General features: G+C 37.7%; 1 protein-coding gene across 2 annotated transcripts in view; it reads right to left on the reverse strand.

Moving 5' to 3' along the window:
• KIF26B (kinesin family member 26B) overlaps nt 1-12,667 on the reverse strand; it is a 636,727-nt gene that overhangs the window by 88,057 nt on the left and 536,003 nt on the right. For both annotated transcript variants that reach the window (XM_001377348.4, XM_056816054.1), the window contains one exon: nt 2,297-2,456. In XM_001377348.4, coding sequence (XP_001377385.2) covers nt 2,297-2,456 — 160 coding nt within the window. The remainder of the gene's footprint in view (nt 1-2,296; nt 2,457-12,667) is intronic.

Raw genomic sequence — 12,667 nt, forward strand, 5'->3', positions numbered from 1 at the left:
CTTATATTTGTATTTGTTGTCTCCCCTTTTAGAATGTAAGCTCCCTGGGAGTAAGGAATGTTTTCTGCTGGGGGAAATCAGCACATGCCTGGAGTAGACACTCCCATAAGCCTGATGGCTACCCTCAACCTGATTTAGCCCACTGCTGAGACAATTTACCAGTGTGTGGTCCCTGGACATACTTCTTGGAGCCACAGGTGAGAGCTGGGTGAGAGGCAGAAAGAAAGAAAGCAGCTCTGAAAATGGCTTGGCAAGCCCTCCCACCACAGGTACAAATGATCAAATATATCATTACATGATAATATATCCTATAAATAATAGATAAACAAATGATGACATCTACTAGATTATCTTCATTATTTGATAGTATATCATTAATTGTTATATATAACACATATAACAATTATATTTATAACATAATTTTATAATTATAATTAATTATGAATAAGCACTTCTAGTGCTAGTGACTAGAGAGCAGGCTAATGGCTAGAGAGCAGGACTTTGAATCAGGAAGACCTAAATTTGAATCTTGCCTCAGGTATTCTCTAGCTAAGTGATCCTGAGCAAGTCACTTAACTTCTGTGTCTCAGTTTTCTCATTTGTAAAATGGAAAAAATAGGACCTACCTCACAAGGTTGTTGTGAGAATCAAAGGAATTAACAAATGAGGTTTGTTCTTTGCATACCTTAAAAGGCTATATAAATGCTGGCTTTTATTGTTGTTGTGGCTTTTGCTGTCTGGATGATCACATTTCCATATTAGTAATTAAGGTCAAGAAATTAGTATCATGCATGCCAAGGATACCATAGTGGTCCTTTTGGTTAAAGACCACAATCCTTTCCTAATACAGCTTTTCCTCTGTCCGGGCTAACACAAAATAGGAGATGCCTATTAGACACTTTCACACACACACAGTCTGCTCTGACTCCCCCCGATCTAGGGAGACTCCTAGGATAAGGACAAAATAATAATAATAACAACAATAATGTATAACTATATAGCATTATAGCATTTTATGGCTTTTCTAAAGGTTTTCATAAGCATTCTCTTGTTTTAGTCCTCATATAGTTCACAACTACAGTAGACACGTAGGATCCCCATTTGATTAAAAAAGAAAAGGAAAAGGTTAACAGACTCGGAAAAGTTGTAACGTGCCCAAGATTATAGAGCTACTAAGAAATCAAGGTGAAACTGGAACCCAGGACTTTTTATTTCAGTATTCTATTGGACTACAAAATTCTATATGATACTGATTTCAGTATTCTCTCTATCATACTACAAAATTCTATATAATATCATACTGATTTCAGTATTCTACTATAAAATTCTAAATAATACTGATTTCAGTATTCTATTATAAAATTCTCTATATAATCATACTGATCTCAATATTCTATTATACTATAAAATTCTACATATTATACTGATTTCAGTATTCTATTTTATTAAAAATTCTATGTGATATTGATTTCAGTATTCTATTATTCTATAAAATTCTATATATTATAATACTGATTTCAGTATTCTCTCTATCAATATTCTATATAATATCATACTGATTTCAGTATTCTATTATAAAATTCTCTATATAATCATACTGATCTCAATATTCTATTATACTATAAAATTCTACATATTATACTGATTTCAGTATTCTATTTTATTAAAAAATTCTATATGATATTGATTTCAGTATTCTATTATTCTATAAAATTCTATATATTATAATACTGATTTCAGTATTCTCTCTATTATACTACAGTGAGGTGGCACAGTGGATTAAGTGCCAGAACCTGAAATCAAGAAGACTCATTTTCCTGAGTTCAAATTTAGCCTCAGACATTTACTATCTGTATGACTCTGGGCAAGTCACTTAACCCTGTTTGCCTCAGTTTCCTCATCTGAAAAATGAACTGGAGAAGAAAATGGCAAACCACTCCAGTATCTTTGTCCACCCCCCCAAAAAAAAAACAAACCCAAATGGGGTCACAAAGAGTCAGACAAGACTAAAATGAGTGGATAACAACAAAATAACTACAGTGGCTACTCTCCCCAGACCCCAACTCTGGAAAATAATGCACTCCATCATTGGTCCAGTCTGGACTCCATTACCCATCTTAGAGTATGTTATCTTTCAGAGTCAGGTCACCTAGCTGGGTAATGAGGCTGAGGCTTTCTTCAGTGTTTCTCACCCCAGTCTCACACCTCACTCCCTTGGGCTCACTCACTCAAGCTTTACTCCCCATCAAAGGCTCTGCAGCTTCCCCAGACAGGATCCCACGAGAGAGTCACTTACTTGTACGGGATGTGCTTGCTGCCGTTGACCAGAGCGAGGATGACATTTCCCAGGGCTGACAGGGACAGGCACAGGCCTGAGCCACCTTCTCGATTTTTGCTCAGAGCTTTGACACAGCTGCCTAAATCAATCAGATGCAGGCGGCTTCGGCCTCCGGACACTGCCACAGGGAGAGGGGAAAGGGGGAGAGAGAGAAAGATGGGGGGAAAAAGTCAAGTGGAAACAGTGGTTAGCTTTGGGGTAATGCTGAAGGCTTCTCTGTAGAGCTCAGAAAAAAAAATTCCTATAGGGCTAAATGGCACAGTGCATAGACCTCCAGATTGGGAGGTCCTAGGTTCAAATCTGACTTCAGACACTTTCTAGCTGTGTGACCCTGGGCAAGGCACTTAACCCCATTTACCCACACCTTGTCTTTCTGACTTAGAGTTGTTACTAGGATAGAAAGTAAGGATTTTAAAAAGAGAAAACTTTTTTTTTCTTAAATAAAAGACAAATTCCCTTTGAAGACACATATCCTGCTCATCTTGACCTACTAAGAAACCCCACTGAAGCCATATTAAACAGTAATAAACAGTGGGAGTCCTTTTAACTTCTGTTCACCATCCATCATTCCATATTGCTTTTTTTTTTCTGGTCCCCTTAAAAACTGCTCCTGCTAGCACAATGCTTGGCACCTACAGGCTGAGCTCAGTAGGATCCCAGAGAAAGTAAGCTCATAATATGAGAAAACACAGTGGGTACCTTGCTATTCTTTGGATTAAGCAAGTCCTAGAAGATTCTGATCCCAATTCTCAATATGGTTAATTCTCAATTATCCTTTGCTCATCGCTCAACTGAAGCAATCCTGAGTCTAATATCTTCTCACTTCTCAGGTAGCAACCTGCCAATCTAATAGCCAATAAGCATTTATTTAATGCCTACTACCCAAGACCTCCCAAATCGAGGTTCAAATGTGGCCTCAGACACTTGTGACCCTGGGCAAGTCACTTACCCCCTATTGCCTAGCCCTTTTTGCTCTTCTGCCTTGGAACCAACACACAGAATTGGTTCAAGATGGAAGGTAAGGGTTTAAAAAAAGTAAATTTGGTGAAAGAAGAAAATCAAAGAAAGAGGAAGGTACTACTATAGATGCATAAGATGGTACATCTAATACCTATATTTCCCAAATACCTAGTAGTGTTCTACACACAGAGGCCACCTAAAAATCATTTTAACTATATTCATATCCTCTTCTGCCTTGGAATCAATAAGTATTGATTCTAAGATGGAAGGTAAGAGTTTAAAAAAATAAAAAAGGTTAAATGATCATGGTCACAAAGGAAGTAAACATCAGAGGCAGGAGTTTAACTCAATTTCTCTGAAACTAGACCGAGTGCTCTCTCTACTAGATCACACAACTTTCCATGATGGAGAACTAATCTGATATCCTGGATAGATTATGAGATGAAGTTGTTTTCAAATGACTATTGTAGGACTAATTTGCTTGCTTCTACCCCATTCTAGGTCCTGTTGCCTGTTCCTGGTCTAGAAAGGCAATTTGAGCTCTATAGCTAATAAGATTTTATGCTTAATAAAAATATATTTTATCCCTATTTTACTAACTATGCTATTTCTTGAAAAGTCAACATGTGTTACATCTTTCTCCACATTTCTCTGTCTTGCAAACTTTGCTATGGTAAATAAGGAAATAATTACTTTTAAGACAATGAATTACTCAACAAAGAGAGGGAAAGGGAGAGGGAGAGGGAGAGAGAGAGAGAGAGAGAGAGAGAGAGAGAGAGAGAGAGAGAGAGAGAGAGAGAGAGAGAGAGAGAGAGAGAGAGAGAGAGAGAGAGTAGAAAAAGAGAGAGAGCCAAAGAGAGAAAGGAGGAGAGAGAGCTAGAGAGAAGAAAAAGAGAGAAAACTAGAGAATCAAAGAAAGAGTAAGAGAAAGAATCTGAGAGAGAAAATAGAGTCAAAGAGAGAAAAAGAGGAAGGAGAAAAAGGGAGAGACAGAGACACACACACACACACACACACACACAGAGAGAGAGAGAGAGAGAGAGAGAGAGAGAAGCTGCAATCTAATTACATAGACATTATATTGCTATGCATGACAGATAGAAGGGGAACAGAAGGCCTAATGTGCCCTTATTGACCCTAAGAGTTCAGCTAATTTAAATGAATCATAGCATCTCCAATACATTCTGAAAAGGATTCATGGAACAAGCGAGCTCACTTATACCATGCTATAAGAAAGTTGTGAAGTATTCATAATTATACTCGTGACTCAGGATGAGTACATTTAAACAACAGCAAATGAGCTTAGGGCTATACAGAGCCTTCCTACTTCACCCAGATAAACCGGAATTGAAGCCTTCACAGAATCTGGAATTTCACACGTTTTGCTTAGTCTGGGATGGCAGGGACTAGCTAAATGGGCTCAGATCATTTGCCCATTAGCAAGAAGCCATATCGCCCCAGGGGACTGGAGAGAAATTATTTTTAAATGAATGAAACTATAAGTGCAGTTAATTGTGGGGGGTAGGGGAGGAAGGGGAGCTATCTAGAAGGTTTCTATAAGTCTTGTGCTGTAGGTACAGGCTTCATGTGAACCTGCTTTTACCTTGCTCAGAGTTCTCCTTGTGTTCTAGCATTTATTTCAGGGTGGGGATGGGGTGGGGGTGGGGTCTGTATAGTTGGGTTTGAACTAAATACAATTTATTCTACAATCATCCTTGATCTTCCCCAGAAATTAGCAGGCTAAATTCACTCACGTTGTAAGGAATGTTGTCAGATACAAACAAGTGGCTACTCCTTATCCAAGGGAACACTGGTCATGGCTGCCAGGATTTCATGGCAGATTCCCTCTCTAGCATCCCAGTCTCAACCAATCAACATTCCTCAATTCATTACTTCCATGTGAAGCACCTGACCTGAGTCAAGGCACAATCACTTGCAAAGTTCACTATGTGAAAATTAGTTTTCTTGGTCCTTCTTGAGAAGAAATGATTTTCAATGTCTTTTCTTAAGGGTGGGCATCCCTTTCATGCCACCTCTAATGGAAATGTATTAGAACATAAGATGTCATCTCCATCCTATTACCTCCCAAAGACCACATGTTCCTTCTTAAAAGGTGCTTACAATTTCATAGCTAAGTGACTTCTACCCAGCTACCAAATACGTTGGGACAGTGATAAGAAGCTGGTTCCACTGAGAGAAAAGTTATATCTAGGTTTAGGTGTGTCTAAACAGAGCATGTGAAGTGTCAAAGAAAACAGTGGGTGTGATAATGAATCTAAAACAATAGGCTTACTGGTTAGAGTTCTAGTTGGGAAATCATAGATTTGCAAAGAACAGGAGACAGGTGTGCTTGGGTGTGCCAACATAGTTGGCCCCTGGAAACCTATTCGAGAAATCAAAAGAACTGAGCTAGCATCAATTGTTCTTGGTTGAGTGAAAAAACATTTGGGCACAGCTTCCTCTATCCATTTAGTTTTTTTTTTTTCTCCAGCCTACATCATCAAGGTATTCAGTTCAATTCATATATTAATGAGCACTTTTTTGCATATGAATATGTGCTATGTTTCAAGGAAGTCTGGTCCTGGGAGAATTGCATGCTCTTGGTTCCCTCTTCAAAAACTTTCCCTCTCATTGTTGCTCAGTTAGTTCAACTCTTTATGACCCTGTGGATCATACTGTCCATGGACTTTTCTTAGCAAAGATACTGGGATGGTTTGTCATTTACTTCTCCAGTGGATTAAGTTAAACAGAGGTTAAGTGAATTGCTCAGGGTCATACAGCCAGTATCTGAGGCTGGATTTGAACTTAGGTCTTCTTGACTCCAGGTCACCTAGAAACCTCTGTATATATTGACAAGTTAGGTTCAGAGAGGGCAGGGGTCTACTGCTCTTATCAGAGTTCTAGTGCTTAATTTGAAATCTGTTAGATTGTGAACTTCTTATAAGGAGGGACCCTTTTATCTTTCTTTGGATCCCCAGCACTTAGCACAGTGCCCAGTATCTAGTAGGTGCTTAATCAATGTTTATTAGCTGATTTATTGACTGGCCCTACAGAGCTGGAAGTTTTCTCTAGTACTCATTGATTATGAGTTGAGATCAATTTGCCAGACAGATATTATTAGCTTATAGAAACTGGTATTTACCAAGGTTGGTTCAAAATATTCCTCCATACTCTCATAAACACAAATAGAGTCCAGGGAGAAATGAAGTCAAGTTAGAGAGCAGATATTGCAAAAGGACAGTTAACAGCACTTGGTTTCTGGAGTTCTTTTTCCCCCCTCTTTCTTGGGATCTTCATGAAATTCCCTAAAGTTTAGTGTGGATTTCTACTAAGTTCTCTATAGTGTCTTGAAGCTGCCTTTCTGGGACATCTCATTTGTCTTTAATGTGTCTCTCAAATCCTGACATACCTCTGCTATTCTGGGAATATTAATCCTGTTGCAAATGGGAATCTTCCAAATTTTTCAATTTGATAAAGTCTTCCTCTGATCAAGGAATGGAAGGGAGTCTGGGAAGAGAGAGAGAGCCTCTCTCCTTTTTCCTAACAAAGATCTGCCTTAAAGCTAGCTTACCTGAACTAGCTTGCTATTGCTATCCAATCCCCACTGGGTGTGACTGACTTCATTTTGTCCTAACATACTTTGTGTGAAACAAAATCTTACTCTAACCAGTGAATTTTACCCCCTTCCAATTGGATTAAGCACTTAGTTTATGCTTCTTTGGCTGATTGATTCAATAAAGGTGTTCTCCCCTGCTAAAGGTATCAGGGTATTTAGCATCTTGTTATTTATTTTAAGTAGGATAGGGATGATTTATCTAGTGATTCACTACCCTCTCCTCCCCCTGTACACAGGAATGCAAAGAAATGTGTGTCACACACAGACAGAAATGTGTATATATGAATATTTATAATCATTCTATACAGATGTGTATATGTATATTATATATCTCCATCTACCAATGTACATACATACCTACTTATCTATCTATCTGACTACCTATCATCTATCTGTCTGTCTATCTATCTATCTATCTATCTATCTATCTATCTATCTATCTATCTATCTATCTATCAAGAATGGCCTGGAAGTCAGAGAATCAGTATCTTAGTTTTTGGCTCTGATACTGACTATGGGGGACATCAAATAACTTATTACACACACACACACACACACACACACCACTACTGTATTGGGCTAGTTAGATCTTTACAGCTTGAAAATGCTATCATTCTGGACACAATTTCTTGAGATCTTCTTGACCATGCTTTGGATGAGAAGGGGTTAAGGATTTAAGGAGAAAAAAGCAGAAAAAAAATTGGAGAAATGGTCCTATCTGCCTTGCAGACAAGTACAATAAATGGTTCATGGAATGTCTTTTAAGAGCTCAGGATCCTCCTTATAAACTACAGAGGGAATAATGCTTATAAATAAGGTATCAAGCATAAATCCATACCAGCCCTAGGCAAGCCTTGAAACTCTGCTGGAAACTTGTTCATCTGATTGCCCATTTATATAATTTATAACTGAACATCCTTTTCCTAACTCCACCCCCAATAATGTTGTTTCCCCTTTTTTAGCCTCAACTCATACTCCTTTCTTCCTCATTATATTCCAGAAAAACTGACAGTCTCTGTCCCTAAAACTTCCCTTATTGTTCTTCTGCCTCTGTGCCATTGCTGACTCTTCCCTAAGACTGTAATAGTCCTTTCCCTGCCATTCCTTATGGATATTCCATTTCTTCCTAAAGTTAAACTCAAATTTCATCTTCTTCATGACTTTTCTCATTGGACTTCATAAAACATTTTTAAACGTTGTCTCCAATGCCTATACAATGTATTCTGTTTATATTTGCTCCTTATTTCTCTACTAGATTATCAGTTTCATGCAGATCGTGACCACGTCTTACTGAATTTTGTATATCTCATAAGCTAGTTCCTAGCACAGCACTCTGACATAGGAGGCACCTGATATTTTGTTGAATCAGTGAAAGAATGAATACCATTATGACTTCTTAGTATCAATTACTGACAGGAGTGTGCTTACATAGGAACTGTTCTGGAGTTAGAAAAACAACTTGGAATCCTCCCTCAGAAATTCACTGGCTCTGTGACCTTGGGTAAGACACTTAACTTCTTTTAGACTTGTTTCTTCATCTGTAAAATGTGGATAATAACTGTACCTACCTCTCAGGGTTTTTAAGAGTATCTATCATAGAAGAAAATATTTGTAAAGTGCTTAGCACAGTACCAAGCATATGGTAGACCTTTAACAAATTTTCCTTCCTTCCTTCCTTCCTTCCTTCCTTCCTTCCTTCCTTCCTTCCTTCCTTCCTTCCTTCCTTCCTTCCTTCCTTCCTTCCTTCCTTCCTTCCTTCCTTCCTTCCTTCCTTCCTTCCTTCCTTCCTTCCTTTCTTCCTTCCTTCCTTCCTTCCTTCCTTCCTTCCCCTTCCCTCCCATTGCAATAGGGCAATTGGTTCAAATTATACCCATCATGTAGGAAAACATATTTCAACTAAAAAAACAAACAAACAAAATAAAACAACAACAAAAAAACCCAAGCCTTTCTTTACCATCATCTGAAAAAGAGTAATATTTCTCTAGGGATTTTGTTCTCTTTCAACTATATCTAGAAATCAAAAAAGTCCTAAATGTGTGTATATGTATGCATGTGTGGGTGTGTGAGCACATATGTAGATGTGAGTGTTCAGCAGCTGTATGACTGATACATCAAATCAGCCATCTTCACTCATAACGGCCAGTTAATAGAAGCACGCTCCATCTTCCTCTTCGCTGCAGGGTGGCTAATTAATAAACCTTCCCTTAATTGAGTTCTGGCTGCTAAGTCCAGGGGGATTATTACTTAAATATAAGTAAACAAAATTTCCATTTTAAACAACACACTAAATCATCTCATTACATTTTAAATAGATGTAAATTCACTGAACTCAAACATGTACAGAAAATGGCAGGCGAGTCTATTCCTCAGGCACTGTGGATACCGGTCCCTTGGTCCCTTTTGGCACAGCTATGCCCTTTTGGTAGGCAGTGTTATCTGTTGCCATTAGACCATCTCTTTTTCCTCCTTTTCTCTCCATTTTTGATATACTAAAGTGTCTCAGTTAAAGCTTTCGAAAGCTGATGATGACAGTCCCTTTAGTTTTTCTAAAGTTGGAGTTAAAAAAATATAAGCCATTGATAGTTTTGATGTTGAATATTTAGCAAATATTAAAAACATGAAAAAGATTGACAAGTTTGGGGGGGAAATAATAAGCCCCAAACAAAATAAAGCCTTTGAGCAAATAGTCTGATGGCATCTGATGGGAGGGATTGATTCTTTCTTCATATTCCATATCTCACTGAACATTTATAGTCATATTTGAAAGCAGAACTTCAACACTCTCTGTTTCTGATGTTATGTGAATACAAAAAAAAATCAGGGGAGGAATGGTTTATAGTGTAGTACATTTTGAACAAACTGGGGAAGGATGAAAAGATGGTCTAAGAAAGTTTTATCTCCTGGGATTCTTGGCCCACTGTGGTCAAAAGCCCATTTGCTCATGAGGTCAACTCTTTGACTGATAAATAAATAAACAAACAAATGAATGGATGGATGGATGGATGGATAAGTCAATAAATAAATAAACAAAATAACACTCCACATAGCTTCTTATTACTGACAGCTGCATGAAAGGAAAAAAATAAATGCACATAATTTTCAGATTCCCAATTTCCCACAACTGAGACTTCACTCTACTTTTCTCCCCTCCCCATCCTATTGTCAGTATTTGCTTCACATTCAACATCAGAACCATCACCTCTCCATGTATCTTTACACCAGAATTTATTTAATTATACTATTTATATAACACTTTATGGTCTGGAAAGAGCTTTACAAATAGTTCATTTGATTCTCATAAGCAACCCTATGAGGTAGGTGCTGTTATTATGCTCATTTAAAGATGAGAAACTAGACAGAAAAAAAAAAGTTGTGACTTACCCAGGGATAAACAGCTAAATAAGTGTCTGAGGCAGGATTTGAACTCAGATTTTTTCAACTCAATGTCCAGCACTTGATCTACCTTATCACCAAGCTAAGTCATTTGCCAGAAATCCCCATCAAATAGAACCCAGAACTTTTGGAGGAAATGTAGGAGAAATGCTCTATTTTTTATAAATTTGTACCTCCTTATTACTGACTGAATTTCTTATTTCCTCCCCAAGCCATGTTCATCGACATGAAACTATGGAAAGGAGAAGACCCATGGTGTGATTCCAGTATGGAGAATGTATATTCTGACTGGTTTCACCTACACGATTATTACTCAAGAAATTGTGATAATTGTGTTATAGAGATCAATCCTCAACAGTTGTGATTACAGTGCATTGAATTAATAAAGGAACAGTATTTTTGTCTCTTTTTATGTCCCCAGTGTTTGGAGTAGTTCCTGGCACATAATAGATGCTTAATAAATATTTATTGACATTAAGGACAGAAATTAAATCTACTGAGTATATGTCTTTATAATACCCAATACAATGAAACATAGTGAAGATTTGTTGTTTGACATTATAGTGGAATATACAAAGTGTCCAACTGATAATAATATTATTGATAATATTATATACTACTTTATAGCATCTGCCATTGCCATCGAATAGCTGGGCAATTCTGGAAGTGACATGATCTCTTTCAGGTCATTGAGAATTGCCACAATCAATTGATCCATTAGAAAGCATTTATTTATTTCTGAATTCCAAGTGGACTAGTTGGGCACTTGGGATACAAAGACAAAAATGAAATAGTGCTCACCTTCAGCGAGGTTTACATTGCATCCAGGGAGAAAACTTGTGTACACATACATATTATATCTTCCAGACTTCCTTTAAATCCCAGTCAAAATCCCACCTTCCACAGAAAGCCTTCTCTAGAGCCTTCCATCTTTTATTGTTTCCTATTTCTCCAGTATAGCTTGCTTTGTAGATATTTGTTTACATGTTGTCTCTCCCACTATACAGTAAGCTCCTTGAGGGCAGGGGGGCAGGGACTGTCTTTTGCCTCTTTATGTATCCCCAATGTTTAGCACACTGCACCTGGCACATAATAGTGGGTCCTCCTGACTACAGAGGTGGTGCTTAGCCCAACCACCCGGATGCTACCTAGCTGTCTCCCCACAAACATGTTTAAGGATCATTCTTCCTTCTGAATATAGTAGGATTTTATGGGTTGATGTGCTATACTTTTATCATTTGTGCTTAATAGTCTTTTGTGCTTTAGCATTTTTTTTGTTTGTTTGAAGGAAATAAATTGCTCATAGATTTAGAGTTGAAAAGGGTCCCACAGGCAATCTAGTTTCATTTTAAACTGATTTGCCCAAGCCAGGACCACACAGCTAATAAGATCCAGCAATTGGATTTGAACCCAGAGCTTCCTAACTCCAGTATTCGTGGTCTCTCTCCTACCTGTTTCTACATTCACATTGGAAACTTTCTACTCTCTTTTGCTGAGATTCGTACCTTGAACCAAACCCAAACTTTAAGTGATTTTTCCCAGAGTTCTAAAGTAAGGTCATAAAAGGTCCAAAATGAGAAAAAGTCTGACGTCTCTCATTAGATGTTAAGGCACTCCAGGACTGAGCTGAGAGCTGAGAGGCCCCTTACTAGTAGTAGGTACCCTGCAGCCCATTTGTTCTGCCCCAAATGCTGCCGATGTTATTATCTACCACTTTATTTGAGAAATAGTGATTAAGTGACTATTCTTTGCCAAGTCCTATGCTAGGTGTTAGAAGATGTTAATATGACATAGTTTAAATATTTTTAATTAAATTAACATTTTAATTTTTAAAAAAATTAATTTGAAACAAATTTTAAAACATTCTAAATTAAAAGTTTAAATATAACATAGTTACTGTACTCATGGAGTCTATTGTCTAATAAAAATACAAACATTGATAACTATAGCATATAAGGTTAACTAATAACACTATAAAATGATGTGCAAGGGCAGTGAGATAGCATAGTAGATACAGGACCAGGCTTGAAATCAGGAGGACCTGGATTCAAATTTGACCTCAGATACTTCCTAGCCATGTGGCCCTTGGGAAGTCACTTAACTCCCCCAATCCCCAATTGCTTAGTCCTTATCACTCTCCTGCCATAGATTGATACTTACTATCTCTTGAAAGGCAGAAGGAAAGCATTTAAAAAAGAAAAAACAAAAACAATGTGCAATGTGAGGTCTGAATTCTGGAAGAGGTTATCAGAGAAGACTTCATAGAGAAGATGGGATTTGAATTGGGTTTTAAGGATGGTCAGGGATTCCAAAGATGGAAAGATGGAGGGAGGATATTGTAGGCATAGGGAAAAAAGCTT

The sequence above is a fragment of the Monodelphis domestica genome, chromosome 2, assembly GCF_027887165.1.
Source record: "Monodelphis domestica isolate mMonDom1 chromosome 2, mMonDom1.pri, whole genome shotgun sequence".
In the NCBI taxonomy this organism is placed as follows: domain Eukaryota; kingdom Metazoa; phylum Chordata; class Mammalia; order Didelphimorphia; family Didelphidae; genus Monodelphis; species Monodelphis domestica.